Source organism: Paraphaeosphaeria sporulosa (assembly GCF_001642045.1).
Source record: "Paraphaeosphaeria sporulosa strain AP3s5-JAC2a unplaced genomic scaffold CC84scaffold_5, whole genome shotgun sequence".
NCBI lineage: Eukaryota > Fungi > Ascomycota > Dothideomycetes > Pleosporales > Didymosphaeriaceae > Paraphaeosphaeria > Paraphaeosphaeria sporulosa.
The window spans coordinates 3112569-3130344 of NW_017253364.1; the positions used below are offsets into that span (position 1 = coordinate 3112569).

The window sequence follows — 17776 nt, forward strand, 5'->3', positions numbered from 1 at the left end:
GACCAAGGCAAGCTAGCAGAGGCAGAAGCTATGTACAGTCGAGCGCTGCAAGGCTACGAGGAGGCGCTTGGCTCAACACTACTGCTGTCATATCTACCAGCGCTGCATTCGATGTTCGGCTTTGGTGACCTACTCGCTGCAATAGGTCGGGAAGATACGGCAAAGATTATGTACACTCGCGCGCTAGGAGGATATACAACTATTCAAGGGCCTTCTTCCAAATGGTGCAAGCAGCTAAGGGATCGACTCGAAACGTTGCAAGCTACGTCCCTAGACCCGAAAGACCAAGAGAAGGCTGCAGAGGTTGAAGCGACAAAGTCAAGGTCCCTAAAGCGCATAATTCGCAAGTTTAAAAAGTTAGATACAGGATAGTAGGTAACTAGAAGAGTGCTTTCGATCCAGGAGAACATGTCAGGAATGCAGCTTTATGTACTCAGAATTACCGTGATGTTGATTTGACGGGCATTTTGCACAGGCGTATAGCCACAGCAGAACAGCCACAATTTAGCTTAGACGATGACAGACTTACATTACAAGAACCTGATTACGTAGCTGGTCTGTGCTGACTTGGTTCGGGCATCGCCTCACCGAAGTACCACCCACCATTGTGACTGGGTCTAGATTCGCTCGCCACAACGCTGCTATGTACATAGTAAGACGAGCCACTAAACATCTAAGCCTCGAAGACCTGGACTGACGAAATGTTTCGGTGTAGAAAAGATCTTTAACTTGTTACATGCAATTTAAGCACCGCGTGGTGTTAAGCTTCACAAGAAGCTAAAATACATTTTGCGCAAGAACTTAGCCACGTGCACGTAATATTTGTATGCAAAGTGTTGTCTTTAGAGAGTAAGAGCTACAGTGCGCGATATATAGTAGCGAATAAATTATTCTACTACTCATATCTAACTATGAATACTTGAAGCTGAGGTACCTCGCATAATTTGTTGACGGAAGGAGACTCCGCAGGCACCTGGCAGGTGCAACCGACTAGCCTAACTCTATATAGGCAGGTTTTCCCGCCTGAGCAATACAATACACTTACACTCAACTTCATACCTTTTATTAGGTTATGAGCCTGGCGCTCCACTGCCTGCCCTACTGAGCGTTGCTTTACGCTCTACACCCACAGCTGCAAGCATCGCCACGCTTACCGCCACTGGCGATTCCACTGCACCGCTGCCCTTAGCTACCCGTCACTGCCTGCTGCCACCACCGCTGCAGTCAACAGTCGACGGCTGCTCTCAGCTGCCTCATCCACCACTGGCTCTGGGATCTCCGCTTTCAGCCGCTGTGACAGTCGCTCAAAAGCACTTTCGACAGCATCTGTCACCACTGGTGATTACCCTGCTGACGAGTCACTTGTCAACGTCGTTGACGGCTCCCCATTACCATGTCGACATTCTCGTTCAAGCTTGACCCTGCGTCGCTGCCGAAGCTCAATGCACGCGGCGACAACTTCCCAGAGTACCACTCCGCCTAGACCGTCGCCTTCCGGTACGCTGGCCTATGGCCGATCATCTCCAAGAAGAAGTCGCGACCCGCTGCCCTCGCAGTAAACACGGAAGCGGCTGCTCTGGCTGCTCGATCAGAGGCAATCGACGCATGGGACGCCGACGACACCAAAGCTCTCATTATGATCCTCTCCTCTGTTCACAACGACCTAACACAGCAGGTCGCTGACTGTGAGACATCGCCCACCGCCTGGGACTACCTAACCAGCCGCTTTGATCGCGACACTGGCCAATCGTCCATTATGTTGTTCCATAGCCTCACCAACCTGTGGTATCGCGATGGCGACAACCTGCGCCTCCACCTTGATGAGTTTCACCAGCGATGGACGTGGATATCCAAGCGTTCAGCATCGTTAATATAGCCCGTGGCTATCGCCATGAGGGCCATGTTTAATGACGATAACGTCAAAGGCTCTTTCTTCCTAGCGACGTTGCCTGACACCATGGACAACGTCATTGACAACCTGGCCACCCGCCAGCTTACTGCCTTCCAGGACATAGAGCCTAAGATCCTGGATATTAGCGAAAAACACTCACTGGACACCACTAATTCATTAAGTGCCTACGCTACCCGCCAGACAGCTGCGCGACAACAAAACGCGTGGTCTAGCCAGAGGCCCTTTCCTACCGCCAATGAATGTACTTAGTGCCGAAAACACAACCTAACGTTTATTAGCCACGTCTACACTAACTGCAACGAGCTTCGCAAACACAAGGAGCAGCAGAAGAAGATGCCATCTAAAGGCAAGGACGCTGCTGGCAAACGTAATAAGCGACAGAAAGGTAACTCCGCCAAAGTCGTTAATAATGAGGTAGATGACGACGACGACGACGACTCCTCCACCACGGAAGTTAACGGATTCGCTGCCAACGTTGTTAACCTCACCACTCCACTATTAACGCCAACGGCTTCCCCACCACAAATCAACGCTAATGGGAAATAGGCCCATAAACTAGTAAGTGCATATGCCTCTACACTCCGTCAGCTAAGCGTAGGTGCAGAGACCAATCCAACCACTTCTTAGTTATTTAATATAGGCGCTTCGCGCCATATATCTGGTTTTATTAATGACTTTACTACGCTCTCACTAGGGCGTGGGACAATCACGATAGCCGGCGGTATTAAGTTACCCATTAAAGGCGTAGGGACGGTTAGACTGCGCTACCAACTACCTAACAGCTTGATAAACATCGCCGAACTGACCAACGCCCTCTACTCTAGTGAACTTTACCATATATGCCTATTCTCGTGGGTATACGTCCGAAATTGATACAAGCTCGCCGGCTTGAAGAATGACGTGTACCTCACACGACAAGGTAAAACTACTTTATGGGCGCGTTACGTCAACGGTACCATATAGATCCAGACTAAGGACTCGCCGCCGCCATTAAGTCACTCGAAATTAACACTAGCGATTCCTATAGGCCTTGCCAGTCTGCCAAACTATTAAACCCCAATACACCCAGCCGAGAGGCGCGATTTATCAACGACCTTAATCTCAATAATGGAGGTCGCCCACTTTAGCTCCTTTAAGGAGTTCCATCACGCCATTAGACACCGTCTAATCAATAATCCAGAACGCCACTACCGTGACGGTTACCTCATCCCAGTGATGCCTAATGGCTTTAAGTGTGAAACCTGCATATTATCTAAGTTAAAGCATTGCCGTCCCACACATAACGTAGCGACGCGTCCACGACCGACGAAACCATTGGAGGTTATACACTTAGACCTCTCAGGCAAATTCTCACGCAAGAGCCTAAGTGGCTCACGGTACTACATCTCCTTCGTTGACGATTGTACCCACTTCGCCTGGGTCAAGTTCCTCAAGAAGAAAGCGGACGCCGCCCAAGCTATCATCAACTTTGTTAAATTCGCTGCTAGGCAGTTCAACGCCACGATACGCCGTTTCAAATCAGACAATGGTGGTGAGTACTTGGCTGGCGAACTCCAAAAGTACTTTTCACGTAAGGGCATCGAACACCATACCATACCACCCTACGCTCACGAGCTCAATGGCGTTGCTGAGCGATTCAATCAAACTATAACGCAAATGGCTCACTCTATAATTAACAGTGACACCATGCTGTTCCTCTGGCCTAAAGCAATCGCGTCGGCGACGTTTATTACCAACATTACACCCCACACGTCAGATAAGTTACACCAGACGCCTCATGAACGCCTGTTCAATCGCAAGCCAGCAATCAAACACATACGCCCATTCGGCATCAAGGCGTATCTTCACATACCAAAGGAGGCTCGCGCTCCTAACTCCAAGCTGCTCCATCGCGCAGAACAGGGCGTCTTCGTTGGCTACGGCCGCGACACCAAGGTCGCCCGCGTTTACGTACCTGAGTGGCACGTAATCGTTAAATCGCGCAACGTTCAGTTTCAATCCTTCTCCCACTGGAAGGCTCCTTCACACTTTTCGCCCACTATGGATGATGACAGCGACCTTCTAAACCACGCAGTCCGACCTGTAGTCTCAACCAAGCGACTCGATATGTGCCACCCCAAGCCTGGTCCGGCGAATATGGAGGACCCACAAACACCTTTTGAGATACCACCTTCGCCAGTGCGAAGGACAGCGTCGAACATGCCGCCGCCCGTGACTGGGTCTTCGCCATCTGGCCCATCGCGAGGCGGCTCGCGACGACAAGGAACCACACGCAGTGGCTCTGCCGCGCCAGGATCTCCGCATTCATCAGTGCCAGGATCTTCACGTTCAACGCCTGCCTCTAACACCTCAACAACGACGCGCTCTGGCCGAACAGTCATGCCATCACTCAAAGCCCGTGAATCACAAAACGCGCGTTTTGCTGACGCCACAGAATCGCCAATGGCGATCCCACCTGACGAGATCCTCGCATACGCCGCTACTGCCACTGGCGAAGACATCCCTCGCACGTATGCTGAAGCTATGAGCGACACAAACGCTCCGCTATGGCGCCCGCCCATCGCCCACGAGATCCGCGCTTACGAGACGAACGGAACGTACGATATCATAAACATAGAAGATCTGCCTCTAAGCATAAGGCTTATTGGCACACAATGGGTTTTTGACGCAAAGAAGAATGAACAAGGCAATATTATCAAACGCAAGGCACGCCTCGTCGCCCAAGGCTTTTCACAGCGACCTGGCGTCGACTACAACAATACCTACTCCCCAGTCATGCGCTATAACAGCCTACGACTCATCATTTGGCTATCACTCTACATGAACTGGATACTTCGGCAAATGGACTTCGACGCAGCGTCCCTAAACAGCATGCTTAAACACATCATATACGCTCATTGCCCACCAGGCGTTGGCAACCCTAGCGTCCAAGCGCTAAGACTTCGAAAAGCCCTTTACAGACTCAAGCAATCAGGCCATGAATGGTACAACGTACTCCATGAATGGCTTCGACAACTAGGCTTTATCGCAGCGTCGTTCGATCCATGCGTATTCATTAACAAGGACCTTATTATCGGCATCTACGTCGACGACGTCCTCATGGCTGGGGAACCTGAGGCAGTCACTGCCTTCATGACCGCTACTAGTCAGCAATTCCGCATGAAGGACCTCGGCCGTCCCAAGCTATTGCTTGGGCTGGAGTTCAATTATGACGACAACGTCGACGGCAATAGACGCCGTCGAATCTACCTTCATCAGCGAACCTACATCAATGCTGTCCTGCGTCGCTATGACATGGACAAGTGTAACGCTCGCAAGACGCCGCTTAACCCAAACCACTTTCTGCCTCGCTCCGACGAGCCTGTCGATGAGGAACGTCAACGCCGTCATCAATCAATCGTTGGATCAATCAATTTCCTCGCCATAGTCTCTCGCCTAGACTTGTCATACACGGTCAGCATGCTGGGGTCATACAATGCAAACCCGTCTGATTAACACGTGACACTCGCTGCCCAGGTGTTGCGTTACTTGCGAGGCAGCGTTGACTTCAGGATCATAATCAATCAGGATGCGCGATCTGAAGTCGCCATGTACACAGACGCCTCATTTGGCTCAGATCCCGATAACGCGAAATCGTTCTCTAGCTATCTCATGAAGCTCAACGGCTCCACCGTTGCTTGGTCGTCGAAACGTCAAAGCTGTGTGGCAAAGTCAACCATGGAGGCTGAGTATATGGCTGCGTCCTACGCCGCCACTCATCTTGCTTGGGCGCGACAGGCCCTAATTGAATTGCTTGACAACGTTGATCACTGGCAATTCAAGCTCCTGGTCGACAATCAAGCCGCCATGTCGCTCATCCAAGACTCCAAGATCAGCGCTCGTTCAAAGCATATCGCCGTCCACTACCATTTTGTACGGGAACGATATCACAACAACGAGTTCGTGATCGAACACGTCGCCTCCAAAGACAATCTTGCCGACCTTTGCACTAAGGCTTTGCCCTTGCCTCTGCTCACGGATCTGAAGTCCCGAATCGCCAATGGCGATTGATCACAGCGAGTGACTCGCTTGCTTGATCACCTGTTTGATCACTCCGCCTGGACACTGTCTAAACCGCGCGGTTTGCTCGATCACCCTGAAAGGACTTTTCTACGGCAACCCGCCGATCAGCGGTCATACTAAGAATATTTCTACATGCACGAGAAGGACTAAGGACCATGATAACCCGTCACAATGGGCGAGTATTGGTATGCTATGCTTATAGCTCATCTATGCTAGTCACTGTAGGCACCTCCAGGTGGGAGGACTATTGACGGAAGGAGACTCCGCAGGCACCTGGCAGGTGCAACCGACTAGCCTAACTCTATATAGGCAGGTTTTCCCGCCTGAGCAATACAATACACTTACACTCAACTTCATACCTTTTATCATAATTTTCTACACGGTGGGTTTTCCTGGCCTACGGGATAGACGTTAACTCAAATCCCATCAATCAAATCGTCGTTGATATCTTGTTTCTTTAGCCATCCTCTTTCAATGTTTACCCGAAAATCCGGATGGCGTGGAGCCTTTTGTGGCCCTTTGGTCTTTCCCCATCTCGTTCCGTTCCTTGTACCTACATTCCGCCTGGGAGCAAGTCTATCCTTCAGCAGATCTGGAGGTAATTTTTGCCCGTCTATCCTCACACCCATACAAGCCTGGCAATATACTATGTATGGCCTGGGTTGACCAACATGGATTGGTTCTGATTCATTACCACAAGGACAAGCACGTCCAATACGCCGGGCGTATCTATTATTGTATCTGCTTTGTGAAATCTTATCTGAAGCGTTGTTGGCAAGCCGACGATCACCTTTGATTAAAGCTTTCTTTTTGTTGATCAACATCGTCTCCACCGCTCTTTGAGGACCAACTATCTCATCAAGGAAGTATTTGTCTCGGCATCCGCAGCACAGAAACGAGGGACCTCCTAAAGTTGTGAAGTGAATACTATTGACGGTTTCAACGCAGATGCATAGATCCTGATTTCCTTGATTTTGTGGGCTGGGCCAACTGACAATGTCTTGGAGGGAAGACGTAGTCCATGGCATCGGCCGTAGATGCCGATCCCAATACAATTTGGCCTCGTCTCGTTCGCAATCTCGGCAGAGCCGTGCTCTGAATCCGGTGCTCCTCTCACGCTTCGCGTACTTCCTAATCACACTAAGATGATAGAGGCGTCTGTGTGCACGGCAGAGTCCGCATGTTGTTAGAGCATTGTGAGGCTGGCCTGCAGGATTACCTGGCGCAGGTGCAACACCTGCTTGAGGCGCAATTCGCCATAAACATTGCCTTAATGGAAGAGTGCAATGTGTAGTTCCACAGTGTCCGAAATCGTCGCATTGGATCACGGCAGGACCAGGCCAAGGTCCGCCGCCGTTAGAAGGGGGTGAGTCATTTCCAGGATCGTTTTCGGGAACTGACTGCAGAGGCGAACTCCGATCAGATGCTTGGGATTGTAGAGGCGATGAAGACACTGGTTCCACAATAATAGGAGCATTCGGGTTCCCAGACCTGGACCTGCCGTGTCCAGATACATAGGCAGACGCTGAGAGGTTTTTGTAAATGGAGGCGCGCCTTAAGACTGATTTCTGATCTGGAATTATTCGCTCGCCCGGTTCTTTGGTCCTTACGTCGAGCCAGGATGGTTCTATATCCGGTGCTGGATGTCCATAATTTTTGGTTCTCGTCTGGACCATGATTGGAATATCCGTTCATATGATCTATGAATTTGTGTGAAAGTTGGTATGATACGGTTTCTACAGCATAGCCGTCCCGTCAACTCGTATATATTTATCATGCCAGGTCTGGTGCATAGAAAAGAACGACAGACACTCAGCTTCGGATTGCTTTGTCAACTAAAGATTGGCTCCAACAAAGAAGGTTCCTTTGTTTAATATAATTAGACCCATGATAAGAACCCGAACTTGGCCAATACTTCATTGTGATCTACAAAGGACCACGATCTCTTCTTGTGCTGCACACGTAATTTATGTGCTTTCACCCGTAGCTAAATGAAGATTATAGTAAGTTACTCCATTATCCCTTATCGCAGAATGGTTGGCCTATCGTCCAAACATTATTTCAAAGGAGCGGCTGCCAGGCGGATGCGGCGAATCTGACGGATACTCACCAAGTTCAAATGGGCTATATTAACGATTTAGTTCAACTAATTCATTATGTTGACAAGCCCAGCTGGCTTGAAATACATGCAGTGCCCTGATTTGACAGTACCGCTCTTGTAAACCTAACATGCCACTAGTATAGAACTAAGTCAGTGTTTAGTAGCCTGCACCATAATCACACTCGATTATAAGTTCAATTGATAGTAAGTGCATCCTTTACATCTCTATTGAGGCTTCTCTATTCTTACATTGCTCAGGAAAATCGCACCAATAGCTCAAACTTGCGCAAGAGGAACAAAGGGCGATTTACCAAATGTCCAATGGAGACTAGCATAACAATCGTTGCCTTGGTTGGGACCCGAATTATACATCCATCCACTCTCAACGTTAATCCGGAAGCATGGGTCCTGCTCTGCTTTCACTGGACCCAGCGTTCTATGGAATAGAGGTACATCACTTGGGGAACTTCTTATTTTTGGCCACGGTCGTGTGATTTCTAACATACAAGTAGAAAGGTAGTTCAGTCAATCCATGATGGGTGAATACCTCGCGAATGCCTAGTCAAGAGGGAATAGAACTCTGTGCTCCGAGAAGGACGCATTGACGATGTACCCAGCAGCTTCCTTACAATGTCGTTGATATATGGTGCCTCTCAAAATAGTGGAATGATGCAAATACCCCTGCGGACCGTGCAATATTATATGAGCTCTTGCCAGTTGAGATCCAGGGGAACAAACTCTTTGCCGTAGGGACATCGCGGCCCAATCTGCCTAGCCGTTCGCGAAGTAAGGAAGCGATTGGATATTTGATCTTTTTGTCCACCCCGTGAAAGTCGCTTTTTATCAGAGACAACGTTTGCTGTCTTGGTGCGTAGATCTGGTTGCGCAAAAGAAGTCAGTGAATGTGAGCAGAAAGTAGGATTAAGTGTGGGGTATCGATCTCGGAACACAACGTCTCGAAATTGGATACATGTGAAGATTTCTATCACCCTCATGCTTGCGTGCAGTGCATTTGCAAAATATTCGTGACTGCACGCATGACACCAGCATAGTGGGACAGGGGTATACAATACATAAACTATTTCGGTGCAAATACAAAATCCTTGGGGTGTAGGAATTCTCTGCGCATTCAGTCTTGGCCATGTTCCTGCTGGAATCGATGAGCAAGAGTCATGATTTGAAGGCTGCATAAGAACCCGGTGCCAGTGCAGTTGCATTTCATCCAACGTGCAACTCTTGCAGATTTTCGACCGGAACCCGGCACTGGTGGTGTTTTCGGTGCAATTGTTCATAGTAAATGGTGTCAAGAGCTTTTCGTGAGTATTTTAGCTGCTGCAGACTTGAATGGGATGTTGCAACCCGGTTGCAGTTTGTCCAGGATCAGGTTGACCTGTGCATATGTCGAAAATACCACCACATGGAATATGGTGCGTCGCTCCACCACTGATCCAGTCGTGGCATGATCCAGGAGGGGGAATAGGTTGTGCTCGGGCGTCGTCTTGCAGAGAATCTGCACCAGATGGGGAAGATGGAGCCGGTAGAGTTCACGGCTCTGAGTACTAGCGGAGGTGCAGCTTTCGGGTCACGACCGTCCACTCACTGCGGTGTAGTCGTGAGTTTGAGGGCGCTTTTCCAACGCTTAACGCCGCCGCACTCCCTTCAGGACCAGATTCCTTTTGCTTTGCGATTACCTTAACTGCGTTTCATTGTCGTTGTTGAGTGACTGAGATCTCGAACTGTCAGCAGCAAGAGCCAGGCTCGGCGTTTGTACCATGTCCTACCCGGAAACCCACTCAATCAGAGGGAGAAATTTTATTAAGCATCCCCGAAAGACAAACACGATTGATTTCTCCTTGGACATTAATTTACCTATGCCTTTCGAATCAATCTTGAAAAGCGCATTTCTGTTCACGTCTCACGCCACAAGCGCCCATGTGGCGTACTTTTGATCCGTTCATTGTCTCTGGAAACGCAAAAGTTGTCATACAGAGCCAATGAAATGAATGGCATCCCCAATCAAGCTCTCAAAGGATCATCATGTGATTGTAACCTTTCTCTGATCAGAGACGGCAGAGTGGTAAAAACAGCCGACGTAGACGTTTAGCACTTCTATTGACGGTGCAAATCGCGATTGCGTACTTCCAAGTCTAGTAAAATTGGATGTCCTCCGCTTTGCAGCTCGCCTTCTAGTGCCCCGTTGTGATTGCACATAGGCAAAGGGATGTTGCAATCACGTGATCATATTGTGATACCCAAATCCACTGACCGGCAATCAATAAATGTTGAGCTGCCAACAAGTAATTACATTCACCCCCCTAGAAGTACTTAAATACTCTCTTCTCGTTGATCAAATCGGAATGTGGCGTCATCAAGCACGCAGCTGCAGTACATGCGCGCCTACGTGGACCTGGAATATATCACGTGACCCAGTATGGCTCCACAGTAGGTTACCAATCTGGTGAAACCAGCTTTGAGTCATCCAAAAGACTGTAGCATATTTCCTGATTAACCTATTATGAGTTCAAGGCCGACGCAAGGGGCGAGTGATTCGTTTAGGTGATGGTGTGTTTGGGCGAAATGCGTGCGACACATTGAGGGTCTTCCTCTGTGCTTGGCGGCTGCACCCTACCACAGGTACCTACGCGTATAAGAGTTTCAGTGTTGTGTCGGGCATACCCAGCTAGGCAGCTCCACATGTAAAGAAGATAACCGTCCCCGTGCCCCTCGATCTATCTTGTCTTGTTCTGTGACGTTTCGTCAGGCGAGTGCAGTTGGAGATCCCTAGTCGGAAATCCAGAACAGCCTAACCTGAAGGAAAGCGGAACAATGAGAGGCGAGCTTTCTCAATAACCGATGCTGGAACATGCGCAGCTACAACCATCTTAACACTTCGAGCTTGGTTTGTAGATATCGCCATTGATCATGCCATATATAATACATTTTCCTCGTACATACGAAAGCGTTACTGTTAATGAGTGCTTTTCGGCGTCGGGCCATGTGTCTCCCCGTACAAACGCCATTACGTCTCTATACACAGACGAGACACCTTGCATCCAAACGCCTGCCCGTTTCACAACCCTAAAATAGCCCATGGTATCAGAAAAGATGCTCGGACCGCTTCGAAGTAACCGTTCTGAAGCTCCGGCCCCTAGTAATCCCCCCTTTCTCTTCGCTTTCCAGTTCTCGTATGGTTTCCAGCTCAAGCCCCGCGTTGCTTGAAATCTTGGTCTCGTTGAAGCCGAAGTTTAGGCCGTTGGTCCCACCGGTGCCTTCAAGAGCTTTGAAGTCCATGTGGATCTGAGGGGTGTCATAGATGGTGCTATCTCGCTTTTTGCTGACAGTCCAGGCCCAGCTGCGGTTGGGTGTGGTGCTCTCGGACGGGAGGCGCTTAGAAGTGAAAGAGCGTTGGACTTCGCGAAGGAAGGGACGCAAGACAGGTATACATTGGACGAGGATCGTGCCAGCGACTTCGGAGGAGTACCAGACATTTGATATGCCGTTACGTTCTATGCTGGGTCAATTGAGAAAGCAGATATGGATACGTTGAAAGCTTACGGTAGTAGTAGGGATCGCGTTTGTTGCCTTCGTCTTTCCAGGCTACGCGGACAGCCGCAACTATCGCGACACTGAGTGACATTAGTCGGCACCGTGTTGCAGTGAGGTCAGGATTTTACTTACACGACTCCCAGGCTCATCGTGATGCAAAGGCCTATCTTCTCGCTTTTCCTCATGTCCAGCTTCCAGGTAATCCACCAGGGAAAAAATGCGAAGACAAAGTCCATTATAATGTTGTAGATGTTTCCAGCTTCCTTGAAGTCGTCGCGGAAGGTCTTGTCGATGCAAAAATCAAGCCGGTACCAAACGTCATAGCTCTTCTCATCGCACAACTTTGCCCACTGAAAGATAACTTTCACAGCCATCCACACGTTCATCGTGATTATACAAAAGTAGATGATCCATTGCTGATAGCGATTGGTGAGTTTGAGGAGTGTGACACCGAATGCGGTCTTGCTCCAAGCTTGGCCAAGGACGTTGGTACAAGAGGAGATGTTAATCAAGATGTGCATTCGATCATCCCATTTCGATCCATTTTTCGGGACGTAGCCGGTCGCGTATTGATGCGAGATCATCGCATCAGTGAGTAACAGCATACTCTACGGCAGTGTTAGCATGAAAGGGTCTATGTGCGAGCGACCGAGATTTACTTACCCATGCGAGAATGAGAATGTAGTCATCGTACCATAGCCCATGGCGACGAGTGATCTTACAGTAGAGCCGTAGACCCAAGAATACTGTCGCGCCCGCAAATAGAGACCACAATCCTGCGTTCAGCTCCTTCTCCGGATTCACGTAGTTGGTGATGCTATCAGCGCCATCGCTCGCTCGAGGTCGCAGCCACATAATGTTGTGGCTGCCGGTTCATTCGTGCGATGCCCCGGAAGTGCTATAGTCGAGCAGCAGTCATCGAGAAGTCTTGGGAAGGAGGTAATGACAGATGAGAGCGTGCAATACTTGGAATCGCGAGAGCAAGCATAGGATCCGAGGTGGGGACTCCAAGATGAGATACGCGTGAGCTGCTATGTTCCGAAACGGCCGTTGGTGGATGCTCTCGTTCCTCAGCCCACGATCCTGGGACGCCAACAGTCGTGAGACCCACGCGGCGCAGTGCACTGACAGCGGGCGACACCGATTGTCGACGAGTTGGACGGCCCCATGTTGCGCTTTCGTAGCTTGCTCCGCGCGCGCAGTCGAGCGCTACGAGCCGAGGAGAGACGACAGCACCACCATCAGCTGCTGCCCTACCCTCCACCATCGCTCAAATTGCCGTCAACGTGTGCACGACAACGACAGATGGGTGGTCAAGACGCCTTTTTGTTTCGTGAAGTCGTGGTGGTACCCGACGCGTGTCAAACTGTGCAACCAAACATCTGAACGTTTTGCACCGTCGCTGCACTTTCCCCATTCATCGGGAGTCGAGATCCAAAGAGGCCTCCGCACTTCCCGTCTCTCGATACAGGGGTTGCATGTGTGTTTACGCACCCACGCCGCAATCCCTGTGCCCGTTAATCTCGGCAGCCGGTTTCATCTTGACCGGCACGGCTGGGGGGCGGGGGAGAGCTGCCGCTTTCTGCACGTCGTCCGCACGACCACCTCGCGCACAGTTCTCGTCAGCACTCCGAGTCAGGAGACAAAGTCGCTAATCTTGTACTGTTTCGAGACATTTCAAACGCGCCAAACACGTTCTGATGGGTACCAATGTGTGCAAAGGGGGACCGGGTGCGCGTTCCTGGGATCTGGACTCGGTTGGACATGCGTCGTGGACGGAAAATAATACCCCGAGACCACGCACCACCGCACTAAGGTGGCTGCTTGCAGCGGGTACGCTAGGCGCGCCACGAGGATCGCAGGACGAAGAGCACATCACATTGCAAATGACGGAGAATATTTGACAATTTCGCCATTGTATATGGAGCAACAATGGCGCCTACACCATGAAGGGCGCCGTCCCCGCGAAGCGAAGACCTGACGACGCCAAGATAAGACAAACTCCAATCGATACGTCATTTCCATCACGCCGACTTTGCCGACCTTTCTGGAAGGATGTCAGTACATCGCACGCGCCCTATAGCGCCGGCTTCCATGCAATATCAAATTTCTTGAACAATCTGAACGCCAATGACCGCAAACCACTCTCGATATCAGATTCCAGATGCAAGCACCCGAGCGCCCGAATGCTCGCCCCACGTGGAGTTGATGACGGGGACAAAGCTCAGGCTGTTCAAGCACGAATGCCTTGGCAACCCAATCCCAACATATCCGCCTCCACGACGTCCACAACAGTGCCGCCGCTGTGGACTTTCGCAACAACGTCGGATCGCTTCTGGCGCCCAGCGGCTGATTGCTCCTTGCGCTGCTTCTGTGCGAGCTTCTTCTTCTCCCGATCGGCCTGCACGCGCGAGGCTATCGCGCAGCGCTCTCCGCGCTGATGCGCGTTCTCGTCAGGCGCGGGCACTGCGTCTGTCTTCCCAGGACAATGTAAGAAGGCATAGTACGACCACCTCCATAAAACCCCACACTGGATTCATCTGATCGTACATTTGGTGGTGTTAAAGCAAAGCCTACGTTTCCTAGACAGGGAGCAAAACTAAACAAAAATCCCATGCGCAAACGGACGTTCATGCTTTGCCGGCGCAACTATTGGAAAGCGACAGTCGATGTTCTTAGGTGTTGATCATGACCATTACATTACAACGGCCGCCGATATGTGTATCATCAAGTACCGCTTGAAAGGGCCGATTTCGATCTAGGATATCATCGGCGAATCTACTGTCTGATATCCCGATGCGCGGCCGTCGCCTGTTCAAGGTTGCTCATTATTTTCGTCATGCATAGGCTCCCTCGCCGTCTCGACGCTGAAATTCTGGATTCTAAATGGATCGGAAGTTTCCCGCAAGCTTGACAGCGCAGAATTTTGCGATCGTTGGGATCTCTCCTAGAGATCTCTTTGCACATCCTGATGTTCACACGCAGTAGTATTTCAGAGGACGACATACAATATTGCTCATCTCAAAGTAAAATGGGAAAATGAAATTTTGGCACGGCACTATGTCAGCGATGAAAATGTTGAATTGTACTATTGAAATCCAGAAACTGTATTCAGGTATGCCTTCTACCCGAGAGTACCACAGCTAAGTACGGATGACAGCATGTAGCTTATGGAAGCCCAAGTGGGTAATTGAAAATTCGAACGATGCTCCTGGCTAGAATCAATCATCTTTACCAGTCGTCGTCGCGAAACATTAACTTGAATTCTTTGTTGACCATTCAGACAGTACACCCATCTTTGTAGTATCGGGTGGAGGTGAAGCTTGACAACAGCCAACGTCCCTACCAGATGTGCAATATGGTGGAATCTAGACGCCCATTCCATATCCCCCAGAGCGGCCGCCGCGCGCAGGTCGAAGGTTCCCCTCGAACTACTGCTTCGTTGCCGCTTCCTCCCACGCCTTCTTCTCCTGACGGCGCTGGACCTTCAGCTCCTTTTGACGCTCGGCCCGCTCAGCCTCCCGACGTTGCACTGCGGCCTCGATGTTGGGGAGCTTGTCGCGCCACTCTTTGTACTTTGGATCCGAAGCAAAGTTATCGACGAACAGGCTGAGGATCTTAAAGTGATCCGTGTGAGTCATAACACGTTCGTCCATGGCGCTCACGGCATCGAAGCCCATGGTGGAAACGTTCTCGTTCTTGAGCTTGGCCCACCAATAATTTTGGAGGTTGTGGACGTATCGGCTCCAGCCAAGTGTGTCCGCCACTAGTAGGAGATCAATGTCTTGAGCACACGTAGTAGCGGCCAGAGCGTAGTAACGCGTCTTGACCTTCATGACGCTGACAAGGTACTCGGCGAGGTGCTTCAGCGCGAAAGCAACACCAGGTTGAGTGATGCCGAATGAGGTGATCTTCTTGCCGTCCTTCTCGATGAACGCATTGCGGGCCACAGCAGAAGTGGCTACGAGGAGTCGAAGTGGCATCTCGCCGACGACCTCGTCGTTGCAGATCAAGTCCACAACCGGACCCTCAAGCAGGGCCATTCGCTCGCTCGTTGGCTTCGTGCGAATATCCTCCCTGCCATCCAGAGTTCGAGCCCATTCCAGGATCTCGCGAAGCTCTTGCTCGGGATCGCGCTTGGTATCCTTCTGGGTGATCACCGGAGCCTCTTGGGGCTTGGGCTGGGACTTGGATTGAAAGTAGTGCTGTAGCGGCAGGGCAAGCTTCGGAGCCGGCGGAACAGAGGTGTTCTCAGAAACCATTGTAACGGTTTTGGTGATTGGTTTGTGTAGACGGAGATGCTATTTGGGCGAACTGTTTTCGTTTGGAACTTGGCTGCCGAGAGACCTGTGGAGGGTTTCAGGGCGTTTGTTGCGAGTGTATTTACGTTTATGGAGTTGTGTTTGGGAGATTCTGGGGTTTAATATAATATAGGGAAGAGTCAGAAACAGGTCTACAAGCCCGAGAGCAATGCGCTTTCAAAGGCGTCGACCATTCACCTTGACAGTGTCTCTATGAAAGCATAGTGCGTGGTCAATGCCTTTCATTACGCATTAATCATGTTTACTATTTATGTCTTCAGTCGTGTGGGAACCTGGATATATAATTTGCAGAAAATCTTTGGCAACTTCCCACAATCCATCGATATCCGAGTATTACTCACGCTACGATGATCATTCCTGCCAACATGACATCCAAAAGCACAGTTGTCTCTCCCGCACCGGTCCTCAAGTTCCCTATCCCGTTGAAGACTTCTAGCAAGACTATCTCTGGAGTCAAGAAGCAGACCAAGCCAAAGCACGACCTCGCCACTATCCACGAGTGGGCCCAGTCTCTGACAGGCCAATTCGATTTCCGTAATTTGTCTCGAGATTACCGCCTTGCTCTTCTGTAGGGCCCGACCGCACCACTGGTGGCAGACGACCAGGTTGTTGGTGTAGCTCCACTACGGCTAATTCTTGCTGCCCCGTTCACTGCGCGCAGCGAGTTTCTCACGACGAATGAGGACCCATCCGTCTGCACTAATCATCATGCCCTCGGTAACGCCTTTGTTGAGCTCGTCGATTACCTCAAGAGCACATAAACGAAACTCAACCGCTACTACTTGAAGAACTCCACTTTGGCTCACGACGTGGATCTCATCCTGGCCGCAGAATGCACGGGGTCTAGACACTTACACTGCCAACATCTGCAATTTCTGGTGGGCCTATCTAAAGTCCACACCTGTCGAGCAGCTCAGTTACGAGGACTTGAAGGCCTGGAGACTCGTACTGTTTCGCATAGCAATGAGGTCATTCACCATCTAAATGAGACACTGCATTTGAGTACATCGTAAAGCTGTCTGACGTAACGTTTCTAGATCACATTGGCGGAATTCTTTCCAGCATCTCGTGACGCTATGAATCTGACAAAGAGAGCCCCAGTTAGCTTATCCAGGGAAATAAATCAGGCCGTGCCAGCAACTCGTCTCATAACCTTAAAGTTATACCTTTAAACCCATATAATTTATTGTACCCTTATGGCATCTCAAAGAGTTTCTGACTTCCACGCTAAATGTATTAGCCTACTGATATGTTCCAAGACTGCGCAACAGTGCTCTGTCTCTTCTCGTACAAATCCTGTACTGCGTCCAACAACAAAAGGTTCTCCTCCCTTGCCATCCAACTGAACGCTTTGTCTCTTTCATCTCCCCACTTAGAGTCCATTGTTTCAAGCATCTGCTGCGCAAGGTATCTCAACAGTGGATCGTCCTCCATCACGAGAGGTGATGTAGCGTCGGTCTCGATGGAGCTAGCATAAAGCAGCTCAGTAACTTGCCATGGTTGGAGCGTATGTGTTTGTGCGTCACGGATGAGCTCGTCGGTGCGTTCGGTAAGGTAAAATCTCATAACGTACGTCCATCTCTCACGAAACACCCATTGTGCCGAAACAATTCCTCGGTACGTCAACTTTAGGGCTCAATAAAGCCTCCTATCTTGATTGCCTAAGGGCGAGACTCTGTAACAATAGATTTCAATATCTTCTCTATCGATCTAATCTAAGCTATCATAAAATTATAATTATTAAGGTACCTTCCGCCCTTTATGTCACGGTAACCTTAGAGGCTACCTGACAAGCATGGATATACTGCTGGCAGTAGTATATCTTAGAGATGT

The 17776-nt window shown here is 50.0% G+C and overlaps 7 protein-coding genes across 7 annotated transcripts in view; 4 read left to right on the forward strand and 3 right to left on the reverse strand.

Moving 5' to 3' along the window:
* Window positions 1-372, forward strand: part of CC84DRAFT_1146785 (HET-domain-containing protein) — a gene marked incomplete at its 3' end in the record, with an annotated part of 3832 nt that extends 3460 nt beyond the window's left edge. The window contains exon 4 of the mRNA XM_018176568.1: window positions 39-372. Coding sequence (XP_018036912.1) covers window positions 39-372 — 334 coding nt within the window. The remainder of the gene's footprint in view (window positions 1-38) is intronic.
* A 1114-nt stretch (window positions 373-1486) lies between these two features.
* On the forward strand, window positions 1487-1876 carry CC84DRAFT_1092099 (uncharacterized protein; the record flags this gene model as incomplete). The annotated part of the gene is made up of 2 exons (XM_018174433.1): window positions 1487-1555; window positions 1595-1876. Coding segments are annotated over 2 exons (351 nt in total), but the record flags the coding sequence as incomplete, so codon positions are not given.
* Window positions 1877-1891: 15 nt separating this feature from the next.
* Window positions 1892-2458, forward strand: CC84DRAFT_1217753 (uncharacterized protein; the record flags this gene model as incomplete). The annotated part of the gene is made up of 2 exons (XM_018182924.1): window positions 1892-2115; window positions 2191-2458. 2 exons carry the CDS (start codon window positions 1892-1894, stop codon window positions 2456-2458), a joined length of 492 nt encoding a protein of 163 aa, XP_018036914.1.
* A 3932-nt stretch (window positions 2459-6390) lies between these two features.
* Window positions 6391-7907, reverse strand: CC84DRAFT_1246172 (uncharacterized protein; the record flags this gene model as incomplete). Its single annotated transcript, XM_018184190.1, has 1 exon — window positions 6391-7907. Exon 1 carries the CDS (start codon window positions 7648-7650, stop codon window positions 6391-6393), a length of 1260 nt encoding a protein of 419 aa, XP_018036915.1. The 5' UTR covers window positions 7651-7907.
* A 3264-nt stretch (window positions 7908-11171) lies between these two features.
* Window positions 11172-12476, reverse strand: CC84DRAFT_1090564 (uncharacterized protein; the record flags this gene model as incomplete). The annotated part of the gene is made up of 4 exons (XM_018174361.1): window positions 11172-11581; window positions 11631-11701; window positions 11754-12229; window positions 12285-12476. 4 exons carry the CDS (start codon window positions 12474-12476, stop codon window positions 11172-11174), a joined length of 1149 nt encoding a protein of 382 aa, XP_018036916.1.
* Window positions 12477-12565: 89 nt separating this feature from the next.
* Window positions 12566-13579, forward strand: CC84DRAFT_786616 (uncharacterized protein). Its single transcript, XM_018187381.1, has one exon. The coding sequence runs from the start codon at window positions 12655-12657 to the stop codon at window positions 13405-13407; it is 753 nt and encodes a 250-aa protein (XP_018036917.1). The 5' UTR covers window positions 12566-12654; the 3' UTR covers window positions 13408-13579.
* Window positions 13580-14839: 1260 nt separating this feature from the next.
* CC84DRAFT_786601 (uncharacterized protein) lies at window positions 14840-16073 on the reverse strand. Its single transcript, XM_018187380.1, has one exon. The coding sequence runs from the start codon at window positions 15881-15883 to the stop codon at window positions 15053-15055; it is 831 nt and encodes a 276-aa protein (XP_018036918.1). The 5' UTR covers window positions 15884-16073; the 3' UTR covers window positions 14840-15052.
* Between the last annotated feature and the right edge of the window lie 1703 nt (window positions 16074-17776).